Raw genomic sequence first — 18052 nt, 5'->3', positions numbered from 1 at the left:
GTGCCTTCACGTATGACGGTGACGTGTTCCAGATTAATGGGCCAGTTTATAATTAGATTCATGGAGTATTTCTGGAAATAGACCACTTGTGCTGGGCTCCTGGAGTACCCATTCTTGGTTTCTCACTGCCACCTTGTGGATTTTTCGCCCGTGTCAGCGCGTCGCTGGTGTCGTAGGTTACATCTTCACCGCTCAGCACCGATCTGTCTGCACAGAAAGTGTGGAAATAAGATGTTTGTGACAGCTCTATGTTCTGCATTTAATCACACGTCGCGTTGGGACTGCTCGGCATGGCTTCTTATTGATTTCCCGTTCGATGTGCTGAAATAGAAGAATCCCTCGTGGTGTTCGTGGGGTTCTAATAAATAAATAAATAAACAAACAAGAGCAACAAAATGAGTGTTTCAGGCTCGTGATTGTGGCGCTTTGTGTGATGCCCTCTTGTTTTTTTCCACAAGAGCAAAAAAAAAAAAAAAAAAAAAAAGCAGCGCTCCCCCTCCTCCCCCCTTTAAAGATCCTGATCCCTCCTCATGCTCACAGAATCAAACTTCAACTCCATGTTCGTGACTAGGATTCAGACCAGAGCTGTATAGATCCGGAGACAAGCAACCCCCCACCCCCCCAAAAAAGTGGCTCTTTAGGGGGCCGAAAGCGTCGCCATTCAGTGTCACACCTGCAGACTGCTCTGCTGCCTCACAGATATGCTGCACCGCTGGAGGTAGCACCGTGAGTCATCCGTGCGCAGTGACAAAAGAAAGACAAAGCTCGCTTTAAATGTCAGCAAATCAAAGTCTCATCAACAAAAGCAAGGTCACCTTGTGTCGGATCTAACGGAGAGCCGGCACTCGGGTCTATTGTTTCTTCTTCGTCTTGTTTGAGTGGAAGAGCGCGGCAGGCTCTCGTCCAGGATTCAGTTTAGTCACAATTTTTTTTTTCTTTTTCTTTTTTCTTTTTTGGACTATACCTGTTCACCTGGACACACATAGGCGCGGTAAGTGGCTTCATTCTTCATTTTCAGGGTTTACTGTAGGAAGCCAGCACGCAACAAAAGTCTCCTTTATTGCCATCGATGCTCTAACAGGTGTTTTTATAAAGCGTGAGAGGTTCCTTTGACACTTCTAGGTTTAAATTACACGTTGGCCCAGTTTGCACGGAAATTGCACGTATTTGTATTTTTTATTTTTGAAAAGGTTTCGAATATAAAAAATAATATTTGAATCTTTAATAACCGCATGGGGGGAGGGAATAAAGATACACGTCGTCTATTTCCGTGGGTTGACTTTAACCTGGGCCGGTGAGAGGAATGATCACCTTGAACTAATATTTGTCATTGATATTAGTGGGGCTCAAGCTAATGACTGATTACCAATAAGGCCATGATATTAATTGGAGAAAGTATAAATAAATAAATAATATTATTAATATTATTATTATATTATTTGCATTTTTTTTTTTACTTTTGGCCTAACATCCAGAAACAGTATGGATGTTTTACATTTTTAATAGCTTAGCCAGAATAATTAGGATTATTAATAAGCTCTGTTGTGGTAAAAAAAATAACCATCATTCAGGTCTCCTGAGCAGTAGCGATGTTACTGAAATGATGTGATTCTGTCAGAAAGGGTTTAATTAAATAGTTAACTGTTAGTTGTGCGTAAACGTAATGTGGTAATGTTTTAGTTATACATTTATTTTTGTAGCTTGGGCTGAGAATTTGAAACCCCAAATCAACTTGTTGGAGAGACTGTGCCCTTGTCGTCCACAGAGTCTCCAAGTTGAGCATCTCTTTCTGTGTTAAAGAGGAAGAGGCACATTTTTGTTTTTTAAGTCATACACGCTGTATTGTTTCTGTTCCCCTGTCATTGGATAGCCCAGAGACAGCTTTGGGAGGGGAATAAAGAAGGGAAAAAAGTGACCAGGCTTTTTGAGGTGAGGACTTTGGCACAGGGTCTCGGGAGTGATGGCGGCGTCTGCACCCTCCTCTTCTGGCGGCGATCCGGATCCCAACTCGACAAATTTACGGCCACCGGGCTCAAGTAGGTCCATTACAGATAAAATGCTATTTCACGTGTGCTATTTACTTTGTGGGCAATGCCATTAATCATTTTCATCGAGGGAGGGAGAGAAAGAGAGAGAGTGAGTGCGGGTGGTGGTGGTGGAGGGGGGTGGAGAAAGAAAGAGAAAAATTCCGCTGCCATTTGAGAGAGAGAGAGAGAGAGAGAGCTTCCTTCGCCACAAATCACCGCTGCATTTCATTCACCATACGGACCCCTCATCCCCACCCTCCACCCCTCCCGGCATCTGCGTGGCAGACCAGTGCTGCTGTCAGAAAATGATGTCCTCTACTAACATCACACTGCAGGCGATTAGCCTGGAAGACAAGCCCGGAGGAGCACCACCGGAGAGATTATTATTATTATTATTATTATTATTATTATTATTATTATTATTATTATTATTATTATTTTATGTTTTTACTCATTTCTAAATTAAAGTGCATACATGGAATAATAAAAATTGCGTCTGAAGTTGCTGTTAAAAGCCTGCCCTAATAAATTGCTCCTAATGGCACACTTGAGCGCTGTAGCCTTCGGGAAAGGGCACTGTGCAGTCCTTTCACTGGCAGCGGTTATACAAGCACGAGTCTGGGGTCTAAAATCATGTAACAGGTGTAGACGTGAAATAAGCACAGATGCTGGTGAATTTAAGGTTTTGCTGTGTTTCTTCCAGTCCTGTGTGATTTTGGATAACCTGTAGGAATGGCTTTGCGCGTGCAGTTTATATGTCTCTAATGCACTGCGCTGGTTGCTTCACATTAGGCCCATGCATTGCCTGGCTTTTCTACATATCTGCACGTCTGCAAATGTATTGTGTGCTTTTAATCCTATATGAAAATGCTTGTTCAGCCTGTTTTTATTTATTTATTTTTCATTTTTCTATTTTTCTTTTCTCTGTCTCATTTCTACTGGCTTAGGGGGGGGGCCCAGTGAGCTGAGCCCAGCGATGATTTATCTAATGAGCCAAAGCAAGGGTTAAATTGGGATGTGGGAATGGGACCGATCACCTCCTCCTCCTCCTCCTTCTCCTCCTCCTCCTCCTCCTATCTCCGCACTCCTACCACCCCACCCCTGCACTCCCTCCTCCCCTAAATTGCTGTGTTTTTCTTTTTTTTCGAGGATTTCGCCTTTGCTTCCCATCCAAGGTGCCCCATCCCCTCTCTGGCTGGAAGCACTTGATAACACAGTAATTCTCTATCTGTCACTGGCCGGCAGGCTCATGTCTACCCACGCTTGCATTTTTAACCAGCATCTTTTCATTCAATCAGGCTGGCTTAGGATCAAAGAGCTAATTAATTTTAAGTCCTTGCCCAGGTCATGAACGGCGACAGGCGCTGAAAATACAGCACTGCCCCCCAGAGTGCGGCTAAATGTTAAAATACTCCAAAGAAACTATTTTTTTATTTTTTTTATTTTTATTTTTTGCTTTAGCATTCTTCATCATTCTCATTTTCTTCTCATCATTTATTTTCATGTGTAACTGTTCAAGCTAAAAATAAATAAATGCATTCAAAATGAAAGAGTACATTTCTTTCTGTGAGGCCTTCTCTAATAGTTTTCCCTTCTTTAAATGTCAGGTTATGATGCTTGGTGTGGAGTTGCGCATGGCTGTACTAGAAAATTGGGGATGAAAATATGTGGTAAGTTCGCCCCTTTTTTCCAATATTATATATTTTTTTCTGAATAAATCTGCATCTCTCAGTGATCGAAGCTAATATTTTACAAACATGACTGTAGGCTTCACGGCCTGCATCGTTTTACTCGCGGCTCGTTTGGAAACAGCGCTGATTTCTGCTCTAATTGGATTTTTAATTCCCTTTCTCGCGAAAAAACGCAAGTCTAACCAGTATTATGCAGTTTATTAAATTACCCCCCCCCCCCCCCCCAATCTCATCTCGCCATTTCACACAAAATGGGGGGGAAAAATGCTTCAGCTGCCAAAAACCCATCAATTGATGCCCAAGTCAGAGCTGATGAAATTAAAGAGGGAATTATGCGGGATGGATTTTCCGATTTCCACCTTAAGAGTCCATTTGAGCCTGACACTAACTAACCAAGGACAGTTACCATACTGGTGAATGTCACGCACCAGTGCGCACTACAATTATTTTTTGGTATCTTTCACCGACACCGTTTTACCGTTTTACTGGTTTTTATTATGGTCATTAAATAGAATCCACAACTACGCGCCAAAATAGAGAAAGAAACACAAAAACAACGATTTCTTATTTAGAATTAAAGTAAGACTGTAATGTCAGAGGTTTTTAGTTGTATTATTTTATTTGTATTCATATATTCATATGAATGTATGACTACTTGTGTTCTCCGCTGCACAGTAAAGTACACAACGTGTCTTAATAAGAATTTACATCCACTAAACGACAGCCATTTGTTTTTGCCTGGCTGGAGTTTGGTGCTGATGTCACTGACTTCAACCTCCCAGAGAGGTATCAAACCCCACCCGCCCGTGAATAGGACAGAATGGGAGCCTCTTCTCATTCAAAATAAAGGCAGAGAAAGGACAGAGCGAGAGAGAAAGCGGGAGAGACGAGATAAACTGGAGAAACACGAAAACAGAAGTAGCCTACTCGTTATTGTGCATGTTATAGTAGGAAAAGCTGCAGCTCTCATCATGTTTGGGAAGTGTTTTTATCCTCCGGACTCCTCTTCTTCATATTTAGGATTCCTGCAGAAGAACAACAATCTGGAGGAGAGGGGCAGGATTGTGAGTTCCTTCAAGGAGCGCACAGCCAAGAACCTGCTGTCCTGCGATAACAGCGGCGGAGAGGCGCGTTTCAGGCGAACAGAGTCCGACTTCTCCAATCTGTACGCCAGAGGTAGGCTTAAAATAAAAAGAAAGCCCGTATGTTCGTTATATTTTAACATTATCATTATATATTAGCTCTAAATTCCCCCATAAACCTGTGGGAAATTCTTGGATTTTTGTGCAAGAATAATTTTCTCAAAAATGTCCTTATTGAATTTGATGGTTTAAAGAAAATGAAAACATAACAGTAATAGCTTGTAGGGAGATCCTGAGGTTCCCAAAAAATAAAAATAAAATTGTAAAACATGGAAAAATCAGAAAGAATAATTTAAAAAAGAAAAAAAAAGGATGAACCCAAAAACACAAATAAATGCAGATGACCTTTGTCATTTTTTAGAGCTGCTACCTGCCAAAAATGGAGAGGAGCCAACCATGCAGTTCTTGCTGGAGGTCGTGGAAATCCTCACCAGCTACATCCGGAAGACCTTTGACAGGTCTACCAAGGTCCTGGACTTCCACCATCCCCACCAGCTGCTGGAGGGCATCGAGGGCTTCAACCTGGAGCTCTCTGACCAGCCTGAGTCTCTGGAGCAGATCCTAGTGGACTGCAGAGACACGCTGAAATATGGAGTGAGAACAGGTATGAGGCCTGCAGGCTGTAGTGCTAATCAATAACTTTCATTAACTCACACAAATTCTTAGATAATAAAGTGTTTTTTGAGTATCTTTATTGCATCTTCATCAATCGCAGGTCACCCCAGGTTCTTTAACCAGCTGTCCACCGGATTAGATATTGTGGGGTTGGCAGGAGAGTGGCTTACATCTACAGCCAACACTAATATGTGAGTACTGCAATACAGCCGGGATCAGAGCAATAAAAATGTGATGTTTTTGAAGTTATTAGGTTCATTAGATTTAGCCTATTTTAAAGCTCTTTTTTTGTACTCACTGTTTTTAATGGCCCATGAAGAGAGAGGCTCCCATAAGAGGAATACTTCAAGGGACATACAGTAATTACTGTGTTTGACAGAGGAATGCCCAGTATGCTCTAATAGATTGTCAGTCAAGCAAAAAAAATAAAGAGCACAAAAGAAGACATTCAGATGGCTACTCACTGGCAGTATTGTCGATGTTGTCCTGCGCTTAGGCTGTGGTCACATAATTCAGCCCTGCAGGCAAACTAAATTGCATATTGATTTGCATTCACAGTTTACATGTTGTCTTTGTTCCATGTGCTGCTGGTTCCTGTGACATAACAATGCCGGGAGAGAAAAATGAGTCTTTTCCCTTCACAGGATCGGTACAGCAGCCATTATTGGGGCTCTGCTCAGTTTTGCTATAGTGCAATCAATCCTGACCGTGAGTTTTAAATGACTCTTTGTCAGAGAAGACTGTGCAGGTGGTCGCAGTCAGGGCTGTAGTCTGTGGACATGTTGGACTGTATTACGTCATACTTTATAGACTGAGAAGAATGAGCGGTGTTTTGCCACCTAATGCGTTCAAAGGGGAAGGAATAAAACATACATAGCAATAGTGCTGCATTTGCATGCATCAGCGTAAAATAAAAAAGATGAGCGATTAGTTTTGTTGGTAATTTCTGCAAAATCTAGCCGATGAATAAAATAACAGGTGGAAATACTTAAACATTGCAGGTTTGTTTATCAGAGCTGGAAGGTCTGAGGGATGTCTGATCAAATCAATATTGTACATTGTACCAATGTAACAGGGCGAGCTGTATCACTGAGCACCCCAACAAACAGGACTCACAAATCAGTGTCATACTGAAAATGTTACCAAGCTTAGTGAATATGTTCATATAGAGCATGGTTAGATTTCTGTCCACAAATGAAGTTATGCAAGAAAACAAATTTTTATAAAGCAAACATCACAAATTTCTCAGTCCCATTCCAGATATTTATATTTACTGACATCTTCAATACAGTCAACGTTAATGGATACATGTCAGTGCACCTGTTTGATCTGCAGTCAAATATCATTTATTTATATAGGAGAAAAAGGACACACACAAAAAACATCAAACGGGTATTAAATATTCAAAAAAGCAACAATAACAATGAGATCATAGTGAGTTACTCAGAAGACTTACAGTATGAAATGACTTTTTCCAGTCTATTTTTCCTGCATGTTGGAATACAGAGACATAAACAAGTTAAACTCCTTTGATAGAGGGAGGCTAGGATCAGCCGGGAGGTCATTCGGGGTCACAGTGTAATGATACCTTAAAGTCTCTTATTGTTTTTTTTTTTTTAGGTTTAGTGACCCGAACGAGCTGAGAATATAATAAAACATTCTCATAAAAGTGCTAGCGACATGAAAACGACAAAGCTTGTGATAAAACTACATGTGCTGGTGATTTTTGAACTTCAGGTAGACATCATCCACCTGAACGTCAAAGGTCAGCTTATGTAGAAATCGCAGAAGCGTCGGATGCCTGGTTTGATGTTAGCCATGGACCTTGTTTCCTGTCTCCTCTTAGAAATTAAATGATCTTTAAAAACAAAAAGAAAAATGCTTTTACATTACATTACAGTCTCACTGTTAAATGGCAATACATGCATCTATCAGCTAAAACCACTTATATACTAAACAGACGAGGAGGGTTGGCAGCATGGACAAGTCATCTGTGAATCACACTGCTTGCACTCCAGATGAAAATTGGACTTTGCTTGTGATTAAGCTACATAAAAAAGCCAACAGAGGGTTGTAAAAAATGGCTGTTGACATAACTTAATTGTTCATTAATGTCTTATAGATCAGTCCATTGTTAAGAACAAATTATGGGTTGCCAAACTGAAAAATCCCTTTGCCTCATTGGTCAGCTTAGTTATTCTCCTTCAGCACAATAAATGACGGCAATTTTCTTTTTTTTTAATAGTTTATAACCGATCTGTCATCATTTCTGAGCAGAGCTCATCCTTCACAACAGATTATCTAGAGATTAGTGGAGCTTTTGGAGGGTAATAGATGTGAAGGTTTATAGTAGGTCTCATTGGTTGAGACATCAGTCCATCATGTGGCTTTCAAAAAGTACCCTCACCTTTTGTGTTGCTAGCGACACCCCTGTGGAGGAGTTGAACCCACGGGTGGAGGTTGCTTACACACCAATTTACCTTTATTAATTACTCTATCAACCCTAATTACCCCTGGCAGATATTGACTGACACTAATAGACTGACAATCACATCCTGGTCTTACATAATCAGAATGAGTGAGCCTCGTCTGCATGAATGAATCTGACTTGTTTATGTTTTTTCACCTTCATGTTGCCATGGGTCTATACATGTTGAAGATGCTGTGAGTTACAGTGTGACATACTGCAATGTTCCTAATGATTTAGTTACTTTCTTTACATGGATGGACAGATATTTGTGCAAGCAGAAGAATACTGGTTTGGAGAATTTGGATGAGTCTTTTTGTGCTGTAATTCCAAATTGGCTGTGTGCTTCTTTGAGGTTGTTGGTTTTCATCTTGTTTGGTTATATGAAAAATCTTATACAGTCAGGGTGAAGAGAAAGTACACCTTCTTTCAGTTACTAAATTTTAATAACTTTAATTTCAATATGACCGGGCCATTGCAGCATCTTGATTCTTTTCTTTTTTTACCCATTCTGTTGTAACTTGTCAGTTTAGGCCAAACCTTAGGTGCTTGAGCGATAGCCTCACATTTGTCTTTAGAATACTTTGGTATACATAGGAGTTCGTGTTGGACTGTGTTGGACAAACCTAAATCCTTACACCTCCACATCCATGCTTGACAGTTGGTATGAGGTGTTTGTGTTGAAGACTGGTGATTTGTTCAAATCGAACTTTGCAAACCTAGGACACATTGCCATGTTCTTTGGTCACCAGGAGAGGCTTTTTCTTGGCAACCCTTTCAAACCATACTTGTTCAGTCTTTTCCTAATTGTACTATCATAAAGTTTAACATTTAACATGCCACCCATGGCCAGTAGAGTTTGTCTGAGCATTGCGTGGTTTGACCTCTGGGTGAATTCGTCCACTCCTTATAACCCCTGATGGGCATATATTGGTCTTATCTATCCAGAGCTGCAAAATTTCTGCTTGAGATGATCTGCTGTGGTGACCCCTAAAGGCTAAAAGAAGAAGAAGAGCTTTATGGCATACAAAAAAAGGATTAATTTCATATTGTTTTCAAGCAGCAGCCAAGTGCTGGCATCTCCAACAACCTTTTTTTCACCCCATGAGTATAACAGATGACTACTTTCCTTTAAAAAATACTTTTTGTTCTGATCAAGACTGGCCCTTTCAGTGTCACCAAAAACTAACTTACTGCTCATGCTGTATACAATTAAAGTATCCAAATGCACTTCATGCCGCTCCTCACCTCACAACTGAGCTGATGTTTTTTTTGTAATCTAATACTGTCCATCTCTAAAACATTAATTAGAATTAAAGACTGTGCTACATTTTTAACTGGAAATCAAACAGCCGGGTTTCATTTACATGTAGCTCTTCAAGTTTCTCTGCTTTTGGTTTGGTTCAGGTTCACCTATGAGATCGCCCCCGTTTTTGTGCTAATGGAGCAGCTGACTCTGAAAAAAATGAGAGAGATTGTTGGCTGGCCAGATGGAGAGGGTGATGGGATATTTTCTCCAGGTAAAATCTCAACCAATGATTAACCTCCAATTGAAGCACATGTGCATGAAAACAGTAAAAATGCAGTCATCAAACTATACTCATGATGCAAAGTGTCCCATTTTAAAGACAAAAGAAACAGACATTGGGATTATAAAATTACAAATGTGTAAAAAAATAAAAGGTGAGGTTAGTATTAACTGCTTCATATACAGCTGACTGCTTTACCATTATCAATGTATCATAATTATTTTTAAGTATGTGAATCTACAAAGTTATTAGTAACTGTCAGGGACAAATAAAGAAAGTAGTAGAAGAAGTTTTGCCTTTGAAATATCCATATTATCACACATGTCGCAAATTTTTAAGCCATGTTTTGATTCTGCAGGTGGAGCAATTTCCAACATGTACAGTGTGATGATTGCCAGATACAAGTTCTTCCCAGAAGTGAAGACCAAAGGCATGGCAGCTGCACCCAGACTGGTCCTCTTCACCTCAGAGCATGTTAGTCAAACACTAACGGTGTCACTGAATATTAGCGTCTCACCACCGGAGCATATTTACATTAGGTGGGCAAATAAATATCAGCATCATTGTGATGAGTGATGAACTCCTGTCCCTGCAGAGCCACTACTCCATCAAGAAAGCAAGCGCAGCTCTGGGCTTCGGAACAGAGAACCTGATCCTTTTGAACACAGATGAAAGGTTTGTTTTGTTATTTAACCTACCTGCACATAGTTTAGGAAAACTATTTAATATCTAGATGAGATACTACTGCATATCCTCTTCTTTTCCAGAGGGAGAGTCATTCCTGCTGACTTAGAAGCCAAAGTAATAGAGGCCAAGCGAAAGGTAAATGTCTGCAGCAAGGACTCAGACATCGCCTTGCTAACATTTTTACTCCCTCTGTTCAGCTACTGCTTAAAATAAGAAACACTTACATGAGCTGCAGAATTTGCTTATAGCAAAGAAAACACTCGGTATGCTGGAGCAGTGAGGCTATTTCAATAAAGTTAATGCTTCTGTCTGTTCACATACGACGCTTCCTCTGCTTTTAAGTATCTCTTTCCTTCAAAGGCAAAGTGATGCATAGACTAGAAGAAATGGGGAAGCAATTTTGCCCCGACAATAGGTGCAGATGGAAAGAGCAACGTGTTTTAGCCGATCTCTTTGATGTCAACAATCAGACAGAAAGAAAAGAACATAACAACCTGAATTCAACCAAGAATTGTCTTTTTCTTTTTTGTGTGTGCTGTGCTTTTGCCTCGTAGGGGCATGTTCCACTGTTTGTGACTGCCACCGCTGGTACCACCGTCTACGGAGCCTTTGATCCCATCAATGAAATTGCCGACATCTGTGAAAAGTACAATATGTGGCTTCATGTGGATGTAAGAGAATATTGATCTCCAATGCAAAAAATGAACACAAAGCTGTACAAATCAGCAGTCTGCTGTGGCATTATGATCAATATCAATATGTTCAGTGTTATTACCATGTTGTGACCCATGCAGGGTGCGTGGGGAGGAGGTTTGCTGATGTCCAGGAAACAAAGACACAAGCTGAATGGAGTGGAGAGGTAAATGAACACATCGCATGATCTTGCAAACACGCGTTTAGATGAATTTCTTGCACATCTGCTTCACTATTCAGCCTGTAAAAAGCAGCATCTTTTCTATATTATTTAAGACAGTCATTTTGTCTAATGAGCACAAATCAAGAGCTTGCCTACCAGGCGTTTTCAAGCTGCATATAATGAGAAAAAAAAATCTCAACACTCTAATTTAACAAAGGAAGCACACTTTACTCAAAACACACAAAGAGAAAGACAAGAGTCAGGCAATAAGAGGGCCAAAACAAGAATCTGAATGCCTTGTAATGCACAACAAGAAAAAAAAAAAAAGAAGTTCTGGATAGCTGTTTCATGACGATCTCAGCTATGTCGTGTTAGTGAAAAGAGGCATTCTTGGTGACCTCATTTATTCTTTCAGCCGCTTAAAATTTAGGTGCTGGAAATTATGTAACTTCGAGCTTTTCAGAGAAGACCAGCAGGCCAGAATATACAGGCACATACAGATGAGTAGCATGTATTGTGATAAATGTGATCAAATTTACAGAGAGAGAAACTAATGAGGTGCAGAGCCTTGAGATAGCCCATATGTCTTTTTCTTTCTTTTTTTGAGTATTATATGTTCTGTCATTGAGAATTTTAAACATTCCTGTCTCAATAAGATGTAAGAAGAGTGCAAGTCCTAAAAAAACAGGCTAAGATTTTGAAAAATGCTTCAAAACTTGTCAAAAGAGGCACTGTCTGGCATTCAAGAAGTATTTTTTATTTGCTTTTTGGGAAAGTTTGACAATAGTTGCATTGAACAGAACTGGGAAAACCCGGAGAGACACATCAGTAATTTCAAAGATACTAAGAGACACCATTTGATTAAAATCAGTGTCTTTAGTAGAGTGTGTTTCTTTGGCCAGAGAGGAAACTGGAAAATCTGTATTTTAGTCTCAAGCCAAGAGTGCAATCTGTTGTCAGCTCCAGCTACAGATTGTAGACTCCATATTTCAAAATGCAAACATGCAAAATTATTACATTCAAATCTTGAGAGGGTCGGTATCTTTTTACCTTTCACTACCAGACTCCATAAGCACACAGACATACACATTTCCACACCCTCACAGAGCTGTGTTTACTGTTTCAATATCTCTGCAGGGCCAACTCAGTCACCTGGAACCCTCACAAGATGATGGGAGTGCCACTGCAGTGCTCTGCCATTCTAGTCAGAGAGCGGGTGAGTATGTGTTTGTTTCACTTTCCTGCTCCGCACCGTACCACCTCTGCACACACAAACGAATCTGTGCACTTTCACCAACACCATCTTGTTTATGTCTCATCACGATCGCTTCCGTTGCAGGGACTGTTACAAGGCTGCAACTCTATGTGTGCTGGATACCTCTTCCAGCCAGACAAACAGTACGACGTTACATACGACACCGGTGACAAAGCCATTCAGTGTGGGCGGCATGTCGATATCTTCAAGTTCTGGCTGATGTGGAAGGCAAAGGTGTGCTTTAATCTGCAGTGCTTCTGTCAGCTTTGCTGCCATATGCAGAAGCAGATGGTAACAGCTTCTTTTTTTTTCCCCTTACAGGGAACAGTAGGATTTGAGCAGCATATTGATAAGTGCCTGGATCTGTCAGCCTACCTCTACAATAAAATCAAAAACAGAGAGGGATTCAAGATGGTGTTGAATGGAGAGGTGAGATGACTGTTTCCACAGCAAACATTTTAAAAATGAACATCCAGAGATTCCCTGCAGCACTAACTCGAATAGATGAAAAATGTCTGTGCTTTATTTTATCCGAGTTTTCTGCTCCACAAAAGATATTTTTCATTTGTGATGAATAACCGCAATAATTCAGCACTTGATGCCTTAATTTGGTTTTGGGATTGATTGGGTCACTTTGCTTTGCTGACATGTTGACAAGAAACGCTGAAAATACAGAAGGCAGCTTTTTATCAGCACTCATTACAAATGTTGTTCCCATTTTCTCTTATCAGCCGCAGCACACTAATGTCTGCTTCTGGTACATTCCACCGAGCCTGCGCAGTTTACCTGATGGTGAAGAGAGACGTCAGAGGTTGCACAAGGTAATTACTCCTCAATCTGCAGCTCCCCTGCTCTCTTAGATTGATTTATGCACCACTTTTCTGCCAGGGTTTATGGATTCATAAAGTCAAATATGAATATGTATACATATACATTTGCTTTGAATGTATTCTCTCATTGACCACTTTGTTAGGTACACCTTGCCAGTACCAAGTTGGTCAATCTTTAACTTTCAGAACTGGATTAATTAATTGTAGTATAGATTCAACAGGGTGCTGGGAACATTCCTCAGTGATCTTGGTCCATATTGATGAGAACACATGGTTGCCTCAGACTTTTCAGCTGAACATCATTGATGCGATTGAGATCTGGTGACTGTGGAGTGAACTCGTTGTCATGTTCAAGAAGCCAGCTTGAGATGATTTGATGTCTTTGACTGTTCTTTAGCAACAACAGCCTGAACCAGCCATACAAGACAGAATGGATCTATGCTTTCATTTTATTTACACAAGATTCTGACTCTACCGTCTGAATGCTGCAGCACAAATTCATCAGACAAAGCAATGTCGTCCCAATCTTATATTGTCAGATTTTGGTGAGCCTGTGCAAATTGTAGCCTCAGTTTCCTGTTCCTGGCACCCTAGTGTGGTCTTCTGCTGCTGTAGCCCATGTGGTTTGTGGTCCAACATGCTGTGTATTCAGAAATGCTCTTCTGCATACCTTGGTTGTAATGAGTGGTTATTTAAGTCACTGTTGCTTTCCTACCATCTTGAAGCAGTCTGGTCATTCTCCTCTGACGTTTGGCCTCAAGAAGATATTTTCACTCACTGGATATTTTGGGTGTTTTTGACCATTCCCGGTGAATTCTGGAGATCGTTATGTGGGAACATTATTTGTTTCTGAAATACTCAGATTAGCCCATGTGGCACCAAGAAACATGCAACATTTAAAGTCACTTAAATCACCTTTGTTTGTCATTCTGATGCTCGGTTTGAAAATTCAGCATGTTGTCGTGACAATGTCCACATGCCTAATGCACTGAGTAGCTGCAATGTGATTGGCTGATTATATAGGTGGTGTGGCAGGTTAGTGTTTTGATCATTCTGAACTTTTTTTCCTTTTTTTTTTTGCAACAGGTGGCTCCGAAGATCAAAGCAATGATGATGGAGTCTGGCACTACGATGGTGGGTTACCAGCCACAAGGAGATAAGGTCAACTTCTTTCGCATGGTCATCTCCAACCCTGCCGCCACCAGGTCAGACATCGATTTCCTGGTCGAGGAGATTGAGCGACTGGGGCATGACTTGTAAGAGTCATACCTGTATTCTTTTTCTTAACATTTTGTCTTTTCCAACTCTGGAGAGACTCAGGCTTGGCTTCGTATCCCGTCTATCTCCTCAAGACATATAGATATGTTGCTTATGGGTCTTTTCTGCTAATGCACAACAAATAATAGCGCCATGCCCTGTGTGTTTCTGTCTCTTGTCTTTTGCAACCGTGACATATACTTAACATATTTGCACAACAGGTTCTCTGAGTAAAAAGGTTTAAGCACAGTGGCATTCTTGATAAAAACATACATGAAGAGGAGATGAAGCTGAGTTTAACATGGGTTACTTTTTCAATGAAATATGCAATAGCAAGAATGTCTGAACACTTGACGATTCTGTATATAGCTGCTATGAAAAATGAAAGACTGGTCAGGATCTAAAATTTAAATATTTTTTCACAGATGACAGTTCGGGGCGCTATATAGTATATATGTACTATATGTGATAATTATCATTCGATAAAAGGTAAATATTAAGACAGTTGCACCATGACATTTTAGCTAATATTTCCCTTTGATATACACAAGTGGGAATATATATAACACAGTCACTGTAACAGGTTCTGTACTTGGTTGCTGTGTTTTTAGAATTTTTTGTGTAGATTGTGTAAAGTACTGTTACATTGCCTTTGTGCCAAATGTGTCCTAGTTTTACAGTGAGGAAATCCTATATGTAAATCAACCATATGTTATGTGGTAGCTACATGACTTTATTTATATTGAGAGATTATAATTGTGAATAGGTTGTCTGCTATTTGTAACCTACCTTCCTTCCTTTTTGGGAACCGCTGCTGTATTATATCGCAATGTTTTGAATAACATTCATGTCTTTTAGTGTATTTGTGAACCAAAGAAGAGTTATGAATATGTACATGTCCCTTGTTCTCCCTTACAGAGAGACTCAGATGTTTATATAAGAGTACTTCATTTAATGCCTTTAACTTTAGTGCAATCAGTGTTGTGTAACCGTGCAATGTCATTGTGATTCACTGACTGGCAGTGTGGCCACTACTGCCGGTGCTTCGTTATTGATAAAAAAGCACAATGCTAAACCTTGATCGTGGGGCAGCTTTGATTCGAGGGACACATGATTGTCTGTATTATAATGTGTGGAGTGGAGTAAAAGTATAATATGCAAAATTTTGTCTGTCTGAACGTCGTCGCCATAGGAATGTTTTTGTGTTGAGAAATGGGGATTGTTTATCATAGTATGTTTTGCCTGAACAATGAAGTGCACAGTGTTTGCTACTATAACAAGCCTTATTAAACAACTGTACACTCCCTAATTAGAGGGACGCAATGTCTCTTGTCATATTCAGTTTAAGTACTTTGGCAAATCATTTGCAAAGTATTACTGGTGTATCTACAAGGCTAATAAAAACACAAGCTTTAGGGTGTCTGTGAACTCAGTTCTTTGTCAGAATGGCTTTTTTAGGTTAACAAAACTGGTGTTACATCTTTATTCCTTTAGGTTGAACAGACCCCACTGTTGTATATACAATAATAGTTATAATTATTATTATTATTATTATTATAAAGTAAGCATTTTTCTTCTATAACAATCCAGTTATATTTAACAAACATCCAATCCCTTTACCAGAAACTGGGCTTCCACATTGTGCACATTGAGGGAGAAAAAATACAGAAATTACCTCAAAGTATTACAAATACATCAAATAAAGAAAAGTTGTGTGTTTTATGGTTATGTGGATTGACTATATGTAATATATACTGCATAACTGAGACATCCCAGTGATAATAGAAGTCCAAAGTGGTCCCAGTGGTAATAAATTGATTAAGACCTGTAACCCCCTGTACCTGCAAGACTGGCTCCACCAGATTCAACATTTGTGACATCAGAGGTTTCTGTTCAGAAAGGTGCAGTGCTGGGAAAAGCTACGGTGCTTCTAGATAACCCAAGCTTGAGGAAGACACCCATACACCACCAGGTTTTTTTGATAGAATATGCAGTAATGTGCCCTATCGTGTGAATGCAGTTGTAGTCAAAATGTCAAAAATGTAGTTTGTGTAGTTTTGTCTCCGTACCCCATCACAGTAGATTTTTAATGAAACAATTAAGATATGATTGAAGTGCAGACTTTCTGCTGATTTTCAAATTCTCACGAATAATGGGACAAATGACTGACAAGCATTCTCATGGCCAGGTGAGGTGTTCTTAAACACGCAGTAACAGTTCTAGACTCCAGAAAGTCAGTGACTAAATAGGATTTTCATCCAAGTATAAAAAACAATCCTTCTGTTAGTTTGTTCAGTCAATTTGAATGATGTGTATAAAAATCTCTGCGATTCCCAAACATCTAGAAACATAATTGTCCAACAACTTATGGACTTAACTATTGGTGTCGCCATAAAGATGCACTTTAAAGTAATAAACTGTTTATGGACACAGTAGGAACACTAAAATAAATGATTGAAACAGATGATAATATTATACAGTAAAGCTTAATTTAACAACACTGTAAAATAACGGTTTAATGCTGGACAGTCCAGCTGCCAGTATTTTACTGTAATTTAATAGGATATTTTTACTAACTTTATTGACACTTAGATGACAGACAGGTTTCTAGGATATCTCATCAATTCATCATCATAATGATTTTTCATCATGTTTTCACAAAAGAAAAAAAAAGGCCTCCGGGAGATTCACGGTCCAAAGATTTATTGAATGCATCAAAATGGGTAAGAGGTAAAGGATCACTGATAACAAAACTGAACATATGAAAAAAAAAAATGTAGCAGAATATTTGGGGAAAAGTAAAAGAAGCTGACATGATTTTCCCCTTTATTTCTTCTGGTACATCTTTCCAGTCCACTTAGCTGTCACCAGTCGCCGGTCAGATTAATCACCCTGGAGGGACTTTTTATTGGCTGACCATCTCACAGCTGAGATTTCGTGAGCGACCCCTGCCAATCCCTTCACTTCTCTCATCACTCACACTTTTGTCATAAAATGCATTAGACTGTGATTTCTTAACATTTCCCCCCCGCAGAGCCCATTTCGAGGATCTGCCTGGCTGTGTTTTATTTCGACTGTTTTAGCGGCTCTCCTCCCTTCCTCCACCCGGCAGACGCTGGTTCTTCGTTTCACGCTTCAGTGCAGCGATCATTACAGAGCTGATGTCAGGGGTTGCTTTGTAAAGTTACAAAGAGCAGAGAATTAAAGGAATAATCATGTATTTCAAAGGAAACAATCACTTCTTTGCCACATCTACAAGAGGGAGAGCTTTTTCTTTTGGCTTGCAGCTCTATGGAGGGGGGCATTGTTGAAGGTTAAATGTGCCAAAGGATAATAACATGGCTAATTTGGGAGCAGGTGCTGGAGAATGTTATAATGATTAAATGCAAATGAAACCCAATCTTCAGCTACTATAGGCTGTTACAGTCTAGTAACTCCGGACTGGATGCTCCTCATCATAGCATCAGACAAGTAAGACTATCCCATTAATACATGTAATGTGGAAAGAGGAGGTTTATGGTTGATTTACACTATAGAAACAATATTTGAAGGCGTTAGTGACTTTGATCCAATATCAGTAACTCCATCAGTTTTAATTATAGGCATAATTAAACATTGGTGAAAAGAAGATTAGGGGGAGTGAAATAAAAGGAGGATGTAGCAGCTCTGTTTTCGCAGTAATCTGTGCAGTGTGGC

The 18052-nt window shown here is 39.9% G+C and overlaps 1 protein-coding gene across 2 annotated transcripts; it reads left to right on the top strand.

The window, feature by feature from the left end:
* Positions 1-69: 69 nt before the first annotated feature.
* LOC102778396 (glutamate decarboxylase 1-like) lies at positions 70-15771 on the top strand. 2 transcript variants are annotated; one of them, XM_006788488.2, is made up of 17 exons: positions 70-991; positions 1871-2036; positions 3635-3697; positions 4739-4894; positions 5222-5464; positions 5576-5666; positions 9350-9462; positions 9830-9945; positions 10067-10146; positions 10239-10293; positions 10713-10829; positions 10953-11017; positions 12152-12230; positions 12354-12503; positions 12591-12698; positions 13001-13090; positions 14186-15771. In XM_006788488.2, the coding sequence occupies exons 2-17, from the start codon at positions 1961-1963 to the stop codon at positions 14357-14359; spliced, it is 1776 nt and encodes a 591-aa protein (XP_006788551.2). In that variant the 5' UTR covers positions 70-991; positions 1871-1960; the 3' UTR covers positions 14360-15771. The 2 variants fall into 2 exon arrangements, with proteins under 2 accessions (XP_006788551.2, XP_087709135.1); XM_087853009.1 differs by lacking the exons at positions 70-991; positions 1871-2036; positions 3635-3697 and adding an exon at positions 4474-4636.
* Positions 15772-18052: the final 2281 nt, after the last annotated feature.

The sequence above is a fragment of the Neolamprologus brichardi genome, chromosome 16 (genome assembly GCF_056152115.1).
Source record: "Neolamprologus brichardi isolate AB-2024 chromosome 16, ASM5615211v1, whole genome shotgun sequence".
NCBI lineage: Eukaryota > Metazoa > Chordata > Actinopteri > Cichliformes > Cichlidae > Neolamprologus > Neolamprologus brichardi.
Note: the sequence above shows the minus strand (reverse complement) of the source record. Positions and strands in the feature narration are given on the sequence as shown.